The 16,141-nt window shown below is 42.0% G+C and overlaps 1 protein-coding gene across 1 annotated transcript; it reads left to right on the top strand.

Moving 5' to 3' along the window:
• The first annotated feature begins 738 nt into the window (after positions 1-738).
• Positions 739-12,165, top strand: tmem170b (transmembrane protein 170B). The gene is given in 5 exon segments (XM_078791957.1): positions 739-1,578; positions 1,581-1,630; positions 1,632-1,728; positions 5,611-5,781; positions 8,549-12,165. Coding segments are annotated over 5 exon segments (471 nt in total). The 5' UTR covers positions 739-1,556; the 3' UTR covers positions 8,680-12,165.
• Positions 12,166-16,141: the final 3,976 nt, after the last annotated feature.

Below are 16,141 nucleotides of genomic sequence, written 5' to 3' on the forward strand. Positions count from 1 at the left end.
AGACAAACAACCATTCACACTCACATTCATACCTATGGACAATTTGGAGTCGACAATTAACCTAGCATGATTTTGGAATGTGGGAGGAAACCGGAGTACCGGGAGAAAACCCATGCATGCAAACTCCACACTGAGAGGGCCGAGAGTGGAATTGAACCCAGGTCTCCTAGCAGTGAGATCTGCGCGCTAACCACTCGTCCGCTGTGCAGCCTAAAATAATACCACTTTTCTACAATTTTTCCACTTTTATGAGATACTGAATTTGAATTGTTTGGATAGGTTTTAAGCTATAATGTTCAAAATAATTAAGAAATACATTTTTGGGGGTATTTTATTCTGTTCCCACTTTTCTAGGGTGTTTTAAGCATCTCCATAATGTTTTTTTTTGTGCGCATTTTGCAATCCAAAAGAGAATAATCTGAGTCTGTCGCTTGGCAAAATTAATTCAGTCAATTTTGTTATACAAGCCAAAAACAAAATGTTTTTTTTTCTCTTGACATCACACAGGACAAATAACGCTTCGGTGAGCAAACATGTTGGGAAGAGTCAAGCTTCGACAGGAAACAAAGGTTGACATTTGCTTTGCAAACATTGCAGGCTTTAACTCTTTGCTGCTGCCTTTCTCTTCCCCTTAAAGAGCCCCAATCACTGGGTCAAGGACAGTGAATGCAACATGTACAGTATATTCAAATATGAGGCAAAAATGTCTGACATTGTGAAAAGTAACTCCCTAGTAACTCCCTATTTGATAAATGTTTTGTTATTCTTCTGCTATGGAAATGATTTACACAATAGAACCACGGAGAGCTCCCCACCAACTCACCTACGTCACGTGCTGCTGTTAGCAAATGCTTTTTTTCATCCACATTCTAAGAATTTAGCTGACGAAAACTACAAAAATAAGAAAATGATGCACCTGTTATACTTCTGGAATGGTTATTATATTGTATTTTATTATGGTTTATTTAAAAAAGAGTCCTCTTTTCTGATTGGCTGAATTCCGCATCAGGAGAGCTGGCGTCCTCGGGTGTTTACGCACGAGCGTCACCACGTTGTTTTGAGGAATAGCAAAGTGCATTAAAGGCCAGCTCGGACAACTGTCAATTGTTCAGATGAGAAAGTGTAACTCGAACTCGGTGGTAGTTTTAATGCTGTATTTGCCATCGATACGCAACATTATGAAACATATATAGCATGCCATCCTCCTTTTGTTTCCCATTCATAAAGCAGCTTTAATATGTCTGCGTAACACGTCACCCGCTTAAAAAAAAGGCTGACTGTCTCTTTAAGAGTTATGTAGCTGGGCGAGTCAATGTAGGACGAGTCGACCGTGTGTGTGTGTGTATGTGCGCCTGTCTGTACTCCGGCTGCCATCCCCATCATGGCCTCCACACCGACACCACCGACTCCACCACGACCGAGGATAAAACGACCAGCCACCGGCCCTTCCCTTTCCGACGTGGAGACGGACACGAAGCCGAAGCAGAGGCACCGGTAGAGGCGAGCCGCGCCGGGGAGAGCCGCCTCGCAGCCCATATGTCACCCCGGTCTCCCCCATGCCTTCGTTTAAAGCCAAGTACGGCACTCAATAAAGGAGGGTGCGAACCCGGGCGGCGGCGGCGGCGGCGCCAAGAAACATGTCAACAAACAGAGATTATTCCGTTAATCTGTCGGTGCAGCAAGTGCTGAGCCTTTGGGTGCAAGGGACGGCGCTGCAGCACTTCACAGGTATGTGTGCCCGTTATTTGCCTTGCTTGTACACTCCTGTCATTCGTAGTAGAATAGAGCCGTGTAATGTACCATGCATTACTACTATAGGGGAATCAATGCCTGAAGTCAGTCAGTCGGCTACAAATCCAAATGCCAGTCCATGCTCTCATTTTTTTTTGTGACGTTTTTTCGCATCGTTCTGTGAAGTAAAAGATGTGTATCTGTATCTCTTTCTCACTTTTAAGACAGTAATTAACCGGAGGTAGATGTAATACAGTCAGAATGACTGCCTTAAAAGCTACGGTTTTCTCAATGCAATTTTGAATGGTGAATCCGGGCTAACTGCTTTGATGCTTTTAATTGTGGTTATTTCAATGAAAACTCTTATTTACACACCTCACTTGGTCATCAGTCGCTCCTAAAAGGTTTAGTATTGCCATTGTGAAGTTTGAAATAACAACAAACCTTTCATAATACTTTCGTAATGGTAATGGTTTTATTTCATTTGAACATGCATCAGATTACAATTGAATGCATCACATAATCAGTTCACAGTTCCACATGTCCAAAAGGAGTAGGAAGAAGCAAAGCTTATTAAATCCTACCCCTCCATCTGGTACTTTTACAATCAGTAACTGTTACATTTGTTCACTTCCTGCTTTCCTAATATAGTTTAAGTTGTTTTTTTGTTTGTTTTGTTTGTTTTTTTGTGTTTTTTGTTTTATTTTTTAAATTTTACTACTATTTTTATTTTTATTTATTTTTTATTTGTACTCCGGTTTCCTCCCACAAAAACATGCTATGTTAATTGGTAATGGTTTTATTTAATTTGAACATGCATCAGATTACAATTGAATGCATCACATAATCAGTTCACAGTTCCACATGTCCAAAAGGAGTAGAAAGAAGCAAAGCTTATTAAATCCTACCCCTCCACCTGGTACTTTTACAATCAGTAACTGTTACATTTGTTCACTTCCTGCTTTCCATGATACAATTTAAGGTTTTTTTTGTTGTTTTTTTTTAAATAATGTACCTCATACCGGAGGTGATATGACCTCGTAAGTTATTTTTACTTCTTCTGAAAAGGAGTAGAGGGAAGCAGAGTGTATTTAATCCCGCCCCGCCTGGATGGGTGCAAGGGTTCCTCCAGCTGCCTTAGAGGGCACCAACTTTTGACATAGAGTGAGGATTATAGCCCGCCTCTTTCTTGCTTTACGTAAATTTTAATTGTACATGTTAATTGTGAAAAATGTGTCTTCTTTTAAACCACTATTGATAACATAGCATACATGCCGGTGGTGGTAACTAAAGAACGTTTGCATATGCAACATCCGATTATTACATTATTACAGCCATGTAGTCATATCCCCTTGCAACACTTGTCTTCTTTTGAGAAGCTGCTTCCATCCTGTGTTGAGAAATGTGTCACAGGCGAAAAAAAAAAAAGAGGTAGCTAATGATGCTGAGTCAGCAGCATGTAAAGCTGTGAGGAACTGGAAGCAAGAGGCGCGTCACGGCATAAAGCGCTATGACGAGAAAGGCGCAGCAAACTCTTGCCACCTGATACCCCTGTGCGCCATACCAACCCAACCAGGTGAAAAATGACCTACTGAGACATGAAATGGGGTCATGATGAGAAACGACAGCGGCAGTGTACGCTCACGGGTCATTAGGTACAGCTGCACACTGTAATGAGATCCGATACCTGCTTTAAAATGATGCACAGTTTGATTTACATGATGGCAAAAATGTACTGCATCGTACCAAGAGGTCGTTCTTCACACCTTTGTTTATTCAGTATGTGCTAACAATACCCGGCACCACATTTTTTGATAATATTTTAACCTGTATTGGTCGTTATGATTCATTATCGATGACATGTCTCACAAAATACTGATTTATTTCTGGATGTGTGTATGCGGTAGCGTTGGAATGTCAGGTTAAATAACATTTTTAGTGGTGAAAATATCACAAAATCTTGAAACAATGTGGAATCTTTCAGGCATACGAGTTGAGACTTGATTGCTGACTCACTTAAATGCCACCGACGTTTGTTACGAAGTGTTTCTGTTGCCTAATTGAATGATAAGTGATCCAACACAGGAAGTACTATCTGGGAATAGTCAAAGTCAGTGTGTATTGTAGTGTAGCTTTTTGTAGGATTCGATTTTTGACTAAAAATCATTACCATGAATATATCTCAGCTTTAGTACGCTGTCTTAGTACACTATAGACAGACTTTGGACACGGAATCTTTCAATCTTTATTATGTGTGAAGTGTTAGGTGACTACTCTAGGCTTGAGACCGCCTAAGCTATGCAAATAATGCTTGTAAAATAATCTGGCTGAAGTGCCAGAATTTTGGTAAAAAAAATGCCACCGATGTTTGTTAAGAAGTGTTTCTGTTGCCTAATTGAATGATAAGTGATCCAACACAGGAAGTACTATCTGGGAATAGTCAAACTCAGTGTGTATTGTAGTGTAGGTTTTCAAAGGATTCAATTTTTGACAAAAATCCTTTTCATGAATATATCTCAGCTTTAGTACACTGTCTTGGTACACTATAGACAGACAGGGAATTCTTCAATCTTTATTATGTGTGACATGTTGGGCGACTACTCTAGGTTTGAGACAGCCTATGTTATGCAACTATTCATTCATTCATTTTCTACCGCTTTTCCTCACGAGGGTCGCGGGGGTGCTGGAGCCTATCCCAGCTGTCTTGGGGCGAGAGGCGGGGTACACCCTGGACTGGTCGCCAGCCAATCCCAGAGCACATATAGACAAACAACCATTCACACTCACATTCATACCTATGGACAATTTGGAGTGGCCAATTAACCTAGCATGTGTGAATGTGGGAGGAATGTGGGAGGAAACCGGAGTACCCGGAGAAAACCCACGCATGCACGGGGAGAACATGCAAAATCCACACAGACATGGCCGAGGGTGGGAATTGAACCCTGGTCTCCTAGCTGTGAGGTCTGTGCGCTAACCACTAGACCGCCGTGCCGCCGCCATGCAACTAATGCTTTTAAAATAACCTACCATGGGGCTGAAGTGCCAGAATTTTGGTAAAAAAAAACTATGGAATTCATGAAAGAAGTTGTAGCAAAATATGGAGCTAGCATCTGTTTGTAGGATTGTAATGTAAAGGTTCCTAGGTAACAAAGGTTGCAGGGGGAATACTTTAAGGGAGCTCTATTATAGAAAGCAATCACTAAGAGTCTTATGGCATCATGTCTTGTCATGGAGTCTTCTGCTGGAAAATGTTGAGTGAATTGACTTGTGAGGCAGCTCCCTCTGCTGGATTTATAGCTGTAGCACTTAGCTGCCATTTATTTGTTCCTCAATGGGTGTTCCGATCAAACTCCACCCATCCTTGTCTTTACTTAGAGTGGTTTTGGTACTGGTGCTCCAATGACTCTATACTCGCCTCCGTTCAGAGCTTGTGTAAATCCAACCAGCCTCAATTGGGCAACAGATGCTCTGCACGTGCAACCAGATCTATTGGACCCTGCTGGAATGCCCCCCCTGTACTTCCCCGGCTGAGTAGATAGCTTTAACAAAGCAGTGAACCAACAGCGTGCCACGCTCGGCCACACAGGACAAAGAGCTACTGTGCTTCCAATGCCGGCATGTCGCTCTCTGCCCCGGTCCGACGGCTAATTGCAGGATCAATAAATAGATGGAGGCGCTTGTGCGACTTTAGGACAGATCAAATGGACCTCACTCCAATTTAACATACATAGTCATTTCTCATTCTATTTTAATATAATAATAAAGTACTAATGCACTATAATACTTCAATTTGTAATGTCAATGAGAACAAATGTGTTCCCTATTCTATGTGTCGGTGTTTTGAGCTTATCTCTAATTTTGTTTTGTTTCCATCAGAGATGTGGTACTGGGTGTTCCTGTGGTGTCTCTTCTCCTCACTCTTCGTCCACGGGGTGGTGGGGCTGCTCATGTTCGTCATGCTGCAACGCCACAAGAGAGGCCGCCTCATCACGCTCGTGCTGGTCAGCGTGGGCTTCCTGGCTTCCCTCTCTGGAGGCGTCATCACCAGTAAGTCACACTTTTTGTTGTTTTGTTTTTTTTGTCTTACATCAGCAGTGTTCAGCATCTGTTGGGCCTGAGGACAGCCAAGGGGGATTTGCTGGATTATGTCAGCCGCAGGTGGAGCTGACGGGCAGTGGCGGCTGCTTGTGAAAGACGTTTAGATGTAGGACTAATTGTTGTTGGATGATAGCCTGATGTCGACCTTTTTTTTGGCATGTGATCGACCCACATTACGTTCAAGATACTCCCAAGAGCAAGGAATGTCTACTTTATTAAGTAATACGAGTATAAAGATAACTATAGGGGTGTTATTTCATGTCTACAGAGCTCTAATAATGTTACAAATAACATTTTTATAAGGTCAGACATGCTTTCTATGTTCTAACAACACAAATATTCCATTATATTGAATCCTACTCTCCAGAAATTGGCCTGGAACCAATTATCCAGGACAGTTAACGAGGGAGTGGACTCCTGTCCCTACAACTATGCACAGAGGAAAAAATCCTTCATTATCGCATGTTCTTCTTAGGTGTTGGGTGAAAGTGACAAGGAAATGTTGACGTTACTCAGCCAGTCCGAAGGGCATGGAGATAAGCAAGCCCTGAGAGTGTCAGTCAAAAGTTATTTTTTTTCTAAGGTAGAATACATACATTAGCTTTTGTGTAGGTGTGTTTAAAGGGGATCTATTTTGCTTTTTACATATTTTTGACCTATAAATATTGTTACAATGTTGTATTCTCGTGTTAAACGATGCCAAAGCTAATGAGATAATGAGGTTAGATCTTTCTAACTCCTGAGTTCTACTGACATCAATGCGATCCGGACTTCCTTATATGGCCTGCAGATTGCCTGTATTCAGTAAACGTGGACCTACGCATCCAGAAGTACTCGGGAGCGCTTGGGAGTGTGACCAATCACAGCTCAGTAGGCATAGCTAGAGGAAAGCAAGGAGATGGAGTAAATTGAACAGAACAGTCAGCTCGGAAGCAGGAAGTCCTTGGAGAAACAGCAAAAAACGGTGCAGAATCTGGAAGATCTAGAAAGCCTTATTGTGTAGCTGCTCTATTGGAGGCCACAACTCAATACAAAGCACTGAAAATGCGCATAATAGATCCCATGGGTTGTGTGTGGAGAGTATATAGTACTGTATATACTATGTGAGCCTTTTAAAAACAACAAAACATACAGTGATGTCTTCTATTTGCTAGCCTCTCTTTTTCAACACAGGAGTGTATTGTGTAAATAAACCATCTACTTGATTGTAGGTGTGCACCGATCGATTGCTTTCATTGATGCAAGCTCCACCCCCACCAAAATAGACAAGACGGTACATTATTAATGTGTAACAATCAGGATGGGCTGACTATTGACCGTCTGAACCCTCCCTTATGTGCACACACAGCTACAACACAGGTTGCTGGTTCCTGTAGAAAGATGTGAGCATGTCGTCTGCGTTTCACTGCATTGATTATACCAATGCCCATCTATTTATTACCGTATTTTCGGTAATAACGACGATAAGTCGCACTGGAGTAGAAGTCACATTTTTTGTGGGTAATTTATTTTACAAACTATGTGACCAAAACAGATATTATGTCATCTTGGAAGGGAAGTTTTATTAGGCTTAATAGGTGTAATATATGCTAACACAATGGTTATTCATTCATTCATTCATTTTCTACCGCTTATCCTCACAAGTGGGGGTGCTGGACTGGTCACCAGCCAATCACAGGGCACGTATAGACAAACAACCATTCACACTCACATTCATACCTATGGACAATTTGAAGTGGCCAATTAACCTAGCATGTTTTTGGAATGTGGGAGGAAACCGGAGTAGACACGGAGAAAACCCACGCATGCACGGGGAGAACATGCAAACTCCACACAGAGATGGCCGAGGGTGGAATCGAACTTGGGTCTCCCAGCTGTGTGGCCTACGTGCTAACCATTTTTCACCGTGCAGCTCCACAAAATTGTTCAATAAATTATTTTTAGTGCAAATTAACACGATTTTTTGTATCCTAGCCTTAAAAAGAGTAGCAGCTGTACCTTTACACAATCCCTTTTCAAAATGACTTATCACAAACAGGAAGTCTGGGCCTCATGATTGGGAAATTCTGTGAAATTCTGTGCAATGGAACAAAATGAAAAGGCAGCAGCTGTACAATTACACCACCTGTGTCAATAACTGTGGCATCAGATTTGTCTCTTTCTATCTTGCGAAGGTGGAATTGAACCCTGGTCTCCTAGCTGTGAGGTCTCAGCGCTAACCACTCGAACACTGTGCCACCCTCTGTCATATTATATATATATATATATATATATTTTTTTTTTTTTTTCATTTATAAGTCTCAGGAACAGCCCACCTATAGGAAAAAAGTGCAACTTATAGTACGGGAAATACAGTATATGCAAAGGTCGCAATGATGCATTGGTTTGTAGTAAATTGGCCTCACAGTTGGAGCTTGCATGTTCTCCCTGTGTTTGAGTAGCTTTTCCTGGCTTCTCCGTCTCTGGCTTCCTCCCAGATTCCCAAAACATACATGTTATGTTATTTGGAGACTCTAAATTGTCCATAGGTATGAATAAAAATGAATGCTTGTTATCTGGCAACCAGTCCAGGGTGTACCCAGCCTCTAGCCTAAAAAGTCTGCTGGGATAGGCTCCATCTACCCTGTGACACTAGTGAAGACAAGCGGTATAGAAACCATGTGGTGGTATCATCCTGTGTGTTGATTGATTGATTGATTGATTCATCCCCAATCAGGTGCAGCAGTGGCGGGCGTGTACCGCGTGGCAGGGAAGGGCATGGCACCGCTGGAGGCTCTCATTCTCGGCGTGGGCCAGACCAGCCTCTCCGTAATCATATCCTTCTCACGCATCCTGGCAACGCTATGAAGCCCACCAACCATTGAAGGACGCAGACTGGGTGAACGTGGCCAGTCGGACTTAACGGCGCTCATATGGACCTCAGCTCATATCTACCTACTGCCACAATTACAGGAGCCCCTTCTCTGCAATGACGAAAGGAACTCGATTCAGTGCATGCAGCGCCAGGCAAGACGCGCCGCCATCCTCAGCTGCTGGACTGAAAGCCATGTTGGGCTTGTTTTTTCCAGAGGTAACTTGGTGCCAACGGTCTTCTCTGGGATGTCCTTACATGCCTTTGTGGGCACTGACTCTTCAAGGTTTTATGCTACCCTTAATGGGAATGATGAATTGGAAGGTTTTTTTTTATAAGCGGAAACATGATTACCTGTCCTCTTGATCTGTTGAAACTCGGCTTAAAGAACAAATGTTGCGCACTGATGACCGAACAGTCTTTATACAGTATTAAAATTCTCCTGAGCATTCCAGCTTAGCCAATTCCAGAAGTTAGAGAGGTGGGAATTCAGCAAACATGGGAGAGAAAACAAGTATCAGTGCCATAACGTCGGTTTTTATGGGAATGATGTAATGCCAGTTTGCCTCCCAGAATGTTTTTTTTTTTAAATAATACTAGTTTTGCAACGGTGAGTGTGAATGGTTGTTTGTCTATATGTGCCCTGTGATTGGCTGGCGACCAGTCCAGGGTGTACCCCGCCTCTCGCCCGAAGACAGCTGGCATAGGCTCCAGCACCCCCGCGACCCTCGTGAGGAAAAGCGGTAGAAAATGAATGAATGAATAGTTTTGCAACGTAAGTTTCTTTGAAAAAGACTTTAAAAGGCTTGATTGACATCCGACACATCAACAGCAATGCAGTTGTTTGCTTCGTCACTGAGTGAGTGAGTCCTAATTAACACGTCAGGGTCAAAACGTATACTTAAATCAACAATCCCTGTGGTTGGCGGCTGACGGGCATAATGTGAGGAGGAAGTAGAAGAGGGGGCGGAGATTGTGGTCTTCCAGCCAAAGCATTAGCAACCTTTCTATATTAATTTCATAGTGGCGGATCCTTTGACATGTTCAAGGACACCATCATCAGCCTTGATTGGAGAGAACCAGATTCTGAGCATTTTTAATCATGTGTCATGAACCCAACCACTTAGTTTGAAACTAAGGCCCATTCCTGTGTGGGATTATTAAATATTTAGGCTCATCGGGGGAAAACGATGTAATACGTAAGGCACACCTAGGCATGGTGCTGTAAACTGACCCACAATCATTTCTACTGCTGTCCTATTTCGTTATTTTTCTTTTTCTTGTCCCTTAAGATCTAAAGGTTTGATTTGGCACAAGTTTGAAAAAGCTAACATGTCGTACTACACACTCCAAAAAAGTAGGGGGCAGCATGGTACTACAAGAACGCATAAGAAACATGCTAACTTCGTTAGCATTAGCTTTCTTAGCTGTGTTAGACTGACTGCTGCTCCGACCCAGGAGGGAGCAGCATGGTACTACAAGAACACATAAGAAACATGCTAACTTCCTTAGCATTAGCTTTCTTAGATGTGTTTAGGACTGACTACTGCTAACTTCCTTAGCATTAGCTTTCTTTTATGTGTTTAGGACTGAATGCTGCTCCAAACCAGTAGTGGGCAACGTGGTTCTACAACACCTAAGAAACATGCTAACTTCCTTAGCATTAGCTTTCTTAGCTGTGTTAGACTGACTGCTGCTCCAAACCAGTAGGGGGCAATGTGTTACTACAACACATAAAAAAATGCTAACTTCCTTAGCATTAGGGTTCTTATCTGTGTTAGGACTGACTGCTCCTCCAAACCAGTAGGGGGCAGCATGGTACTACAAGACCGCATAAGAAACATGCTAACTTCCTTAGCATTAGCTTTCTTAGCTGTGTTAGACTGACTGCTGCTCCAAACAAGTAGGAGGCAGTGTGGTACCAGAACACATAAGAAACATGCTAACTTCCTTAGCATTAGCTTTCTTAGATGTGTTTAGAACTGATTGCTGCACCAAACCAGTAGTGGGCAACGTGACTACAACACATAAGAAACATGCTAACTTCCTTAGCATTAGCTTTCTTAGATGTGTTTAGAACTGATTGCTGCACCAAACCAGTAGTGGGCAACGTGACTACGACACATAAGAAACATGCTAACTTCCTTAGCATTAGCTTTCTTATATGTGTCTAGGACTGACTGCTGCTCCAAACCAGTAGGGGGCAGCGTGGTACTACAAGAACACAAAAGAAACATGCTAACTTCCTTAGCATTAGCGTGCTTATCTGTGTTAGGACTGACTGCGTGGTACTCTAACAACACACAAGAAACATGCTAACTTTCCAAGTTCCCAGCAGCCTCCTTAGTTGTGTTAGGACTTGCTGTGGCTTCTTGATGAACAAAGTGTTTGCAAGGTAAGGTAAACCAATGTTAGCTTGTTCAAATTATTACAAATTGACCCTTTAACTAACTTAGCATTATGCACATTATGCACTGAATTGAATCTGCCTTGATTTACACAAAAATGAGTGATACCCGATTTTTTTTTGTTTGAAAGAAACTGCTACACTGGTTGAAATATGTGCCTGTTTTACTCAGTTACTTCCAAACAGGAACATGTACGTAGAATTGTATTCAAATGCTCACTGAATGCCCCCCCCCCCCGAAATGTCAGCACCCAACTCAAGGAGGAAGGAGACACCAAAGTATTTCATATACTAGCTTTATTTGCGTTGTCTAACTCTATTAATACCACATTTTAGAATAAGTTGGTGCTCCCACTTTGGCTGTAAATGTATTGAATGTGTCTCGCAGAATCGGTATTTATGTGTGACAGGAGTTGTGTAACTGACATGGCTCCCCTTCACTACCAATTCTCTCCGCAAGAGGGCGGCATTGCACTGTTATTAAACGACAGCGTTAGCGTAACGGTATGGACAGCTTTTCTTTAACCCGTGTTGGCCATAGTGCAAAATATCTTAGCATAATTGACAAATCCACTCCCAACAACCCTTTTAGTCCACTGAATATTGTACTTAACTGTCCATTTTGAATGTTTTTGATCTTTTTCAGGGACCAAAACATGACTTGGTAGTGATGACTCACTTGCTTGTCTTTTCATGTGATTGCTACCAATAACTCACAATGGGTTACATAATGTGTTTGTTTTTTGTGGCAGTACTGTAAGCCGCTGTTTCTATCCTGACCTGCAGCTTGAAATAGTGTCACATTGTCATCGGATAGCATAATAACACACACATGCATTCACAATGTGCCATGAGAAATTAGGAGTTTTCATTCTCTGCTGCTGCACCTTGTGTGTCTGTGTGTGCGTTGTGTGTTTACTGCAATATCTAAGGAGACACCCAGCAACTATTAATCCCCTCCAGACATTAAAATATCATTTGCGATGCCGTGAGATGCCCATGCAGCTTTAGTATTCTTTTCATGTCATGTCAGCCCTGTTTACCTGCTGTTTGTGTGTGTGTGTGTGTGTGTGTGTGTGTGTGTGTGTGTGGGTGCAGCTCATAACCATGTGATCGGACTATGGACAATCTTAAAAAGAGAGACTGTGTTGTCCCAAACCCAAAGTGGCACTTGTCAATAATGTACAATATGTTTTTTTTTGTTTGTTTTTAAATTTTGTACCAGCCAAACAGCTGATATTTATAACAATGACCTATTTATGTGCAAATGGTTCTTCTGTAAATATTCAACTGTCAGTTGAAATTAAAAAAATCTTTTTAGTATAAACGCTGGACTCCCTGGAGTGTTAGAACAGCTATAATCAGGGAAAGTTACAATATTTCACTTGTAATATTTTGAGGAAAAATAATGCCATTTTAGTAGCATAGAGTTAAAAAATAGACCCTGCGTTGTGCTTTGTCTTCATTAGGCAAGAGGAAGTAGACTGTTTGCATATGGTGGCATGATACCCCCAAAAAAGCCTCCAGTATACAGTACGTGATCGGTATCATTGTAATGACAGCGACGTGCGGCCTCGCCCTCCTCAACCCAGACACTGGGACTGAACAAAACCGGACCCGATTGTTTGGCGTGGCATTTTGTTTGACATTTTGTTCCTATTCCAGCAGCATGGTGCATTTTCTGAAACAGGATGTGCGCTTATTTATTTTTTTGAGGTTATTCATACCCTCATCAAAGTGATGACTTTAATACAATGGGACATGGTGAATATTTGAATGAATGTAATGGAATTTAATCAGCGGAGTGGAGATTTGATAGTACAAAACCCGCATGTCATTATCAGTATGTTTGTTGGTGTGGGCCCCTGATTAAAGCGACAAGTCAGGTTGAGGCAAGAAAGAAAGAGACAAATCTGATACCACAGTGATTGACACAGGTGGTGTAATTGTACAGCTGCTGCCTTTTCATTTTGTTCCATTGCACAGAATTGCACAGAATTTCCCAATCATGAGGCCCAGACTTCCTGTTTGTGATAAGTCATTTTGAAAAAGGATTGTGTAAAGGTACAGCTGCTACTCTTTTTAAGGATAGGATACAAAAAATCGTGTCAATTTGCACTAAAAATAATTTATTGAACAATTTTGTGGCGCCGCACAGTGAAAAATGGTTAACACGCAGGCCACACAGCTAGGAGACCCAAGTTCGATTCCACCCTCGGCCATCTGTGTGTGGAGTTTGCATGTTCTCCCCGTGCATGCGTGGGTTTTCTCCGGGTACTCCGGTTTCCTCCCACATTCCAAAAACTTGCTGGGTTAATTGGCGACTCCAAATTGTCCATAGGTATGAATGTGAGTGTGAATGGTTGTTTGTCTATATGTGCCCTGTGATTGGCTGGCGACCAGTCCAGGGTGTACCCCGCCTCTCGCCCGAAGACAGCTGGGATAGGCTCCAGCACCCCCTGCGACCCTCGTGAGGATACGCGATAGAAAACGAATGAATGAATGACAGTAATATGCTCTTTTAACTGTTAGTAACATATGCTCTCACACTCCCAAGCGCTCAGAGGACTTCCGGACAGCTGCCGAGCTCATTTTGTCACTGATACTGCTAAATGACACTGCTAAATGGTTACTCACACAACCAAGTAACTTCAGCATCAGTTTGAACAGTTCAGCTTTGTATAGTCCAGCTTTGCGTATGTTCAAAAAACAGTCATGTGTGCTGTTGAGAGATGAGCTTGTTTTTCTTTTGCTGGCCAGGAATCAGAACTCCAACCACTTCGGCCTGATGCTTGCCTTTTTAGGAAGGCTAAACAAAATGATCCTTCCCTTACACCGGAACAAACATTTCCTGCGTGCTATTGCTAACTAACACGGCGAGAGCAGAGAGTGGTGAGGGCGGGCCTACTACGTATCTGGGCATGCCCATATAAGGAAACTCTGTTTTACAGAGCTTGCACGTGTGACTAAAATAATGAACGTGGTATGTCTTTCTTTTGAACAACACCCTCCTTGATGCGGTCATCGGAATGTTTCCAGCTGTTTTGCATACCAAAATGACAAAAGTAAAGAAGCCCAACTTAACATAGCATGGTCCCCATCATGCTGACCGCCGGGCCGCTCGCTGCTATTGTCTTATTGTTTCCGCCACAGGAAATACTCAAGAGTTTAGCGTGAGTGCAGACAAGGGGACTGCATGCCTTCTTTGTAAAAAAAAAAACACCTCCAACAATGACTGGACGTGGCCCAAGTCTTTTGACCCACAGATCACTTAGCATTATTGACCTTGCCTTTGTGCTCCATGTACAGTATATAAAGAGCAGACAACAGACAAACAGTCCGCAAGACCGGTCTCCAGTACAGGCTCGGCATGCTTGTCAGATCAGCGCCGGCTGTCTGGACCTCACTGTGATCTCTGAGTCTGGGTTTACTTTAGGAAAAAAAAAAAAAAAACTCCATCCCGACCTCCTGCGCTGGAGTATCCTACACATTTTCCAGCAGTGACAACAACACAATGAAATCTGAGTAAAGCCAGGGAGTGGTGATCAGATGAATGCCATACATGACCTTGTTTTCCATTGGTCTAAATTTAGATTCTCATCGGACATGGGTTTTAGACCATTGAAGAGATTTTCCAGGCTGGTAGTGATACGCGCTTGCTGTGGTGTTTCTTTATGAAAACAATTGTTGGGGAATTAACCTGTATGTGTTTTAAACTAGAATTCATGAGAATGGTGTTATAATATGAGGAAAAATAATATTTCAGTACCATAAAGTTGAAACATTAAAGTAAAAAGATGTTTGTTTTTTTAATTTGGAATATTATGAGAAACAAAATAATGTAATTTTTGTTAAAAAGTTACAATATTATGGAAAAAAGTAATTTTTAACCACAGTGTCAGAAGTTCTGTCTCAATAGAACTCTGTTGAAATCTGCCCCCCATTGCCCACCCCTTTCACTACTTACATCCCCCCGCTGATCTATGCCCCCCCATCACTTCATTGCACTACTTCATTGCACTATTGTACATATTACTGTAATATCTTGTTGCATTCATAGATCATACTGTTTATAATTGATATAATCTGCAATAACCATACTCTAGTCACTCCATTGCAATACTGTACATATTACTGTTATTCTGTTATTATATATTGTCACATCCATACTGTTTATAATCTGTATAATCTACAATAGCCATATTATAGTCATTTATATCCCCTGTACATATCCTCACTGTATTATAGTCATAGCCTGTTATTGTTTGTACATAGATCTGTCCATTTTTCTACATTTACTTACGACTAAGGTACTTATAAAATTGCACTTCTGATTGGATGCTAACTGCATTTTGTTGCCCCGTACCAGTGACATGAGCAATAACAATAAAGTTGAATCTAATCTAAAATAGACAATTCAGACATGGTGTTCTCTATATATGCCACAAGAGGGCAGCATCACACCCTTTTGCAGAGGCACCCAACATCACTATAGACTTCCCACAGTGCCTTAAGTGAAAACGGTATCGGCAACACGATCACTCATTATGACAGTCAATATCACTTCCACGCAGAGATGATCCCTTGTAAATTGAGACATTAGCCTCATGTTGACCTGAGACACAGACGGAAGTCATGTGGCCTGCTCCCATCTGTAAGCTGTCAGTATAGCACCGTGACACAAACTGGATGAATTGGAAATCAAAGTATTGTAGATATTAGAGCCGAATGCACCCCCTCCCCCCTTAACCTGAGTCACAAAACAATGCAGGTTCATTTTTAAATGTTCAATAACTTTACAGTTATAGCTGCTGCAACTAAATCATTTCTGTTGATTTGTACTTACTGTATGCAGTTGCCAATTGCAGTAGATTAGCTTTATGTTCCCATGATGCTTAGAGTGCCATAGCAGGAAGCAGGTCCGAATTAGACTCTACTATCATGTTTTGATCTGACAAATCTTAAGTAACTTTGATCAAATGTAGAATTAGTACTTCTTCTGCCTGGACCTCAACGTTGAACTCTGGGGGGGGGGGGCAGTCGTACATCAC

This window comes from Doryrhamphus excisus, linkage group LG7 (genome assembly GCF_037039965.1).
Source record: "Doryrhamphus excisus strain RoL-2023G ecotype Guam linkage group LG7, RoL_Dexc_Guam_v1.1, whole genome shotgun sequence".
In the NCBI taxonomy this organism is placed as follows: domain Eukaryota; kingdom Metazoa; phylum Chordata; class Actinopteri; order Syngnathiformes; family Syngnathidae; genus Doryrhamphus; species Doryrhamphus excisus.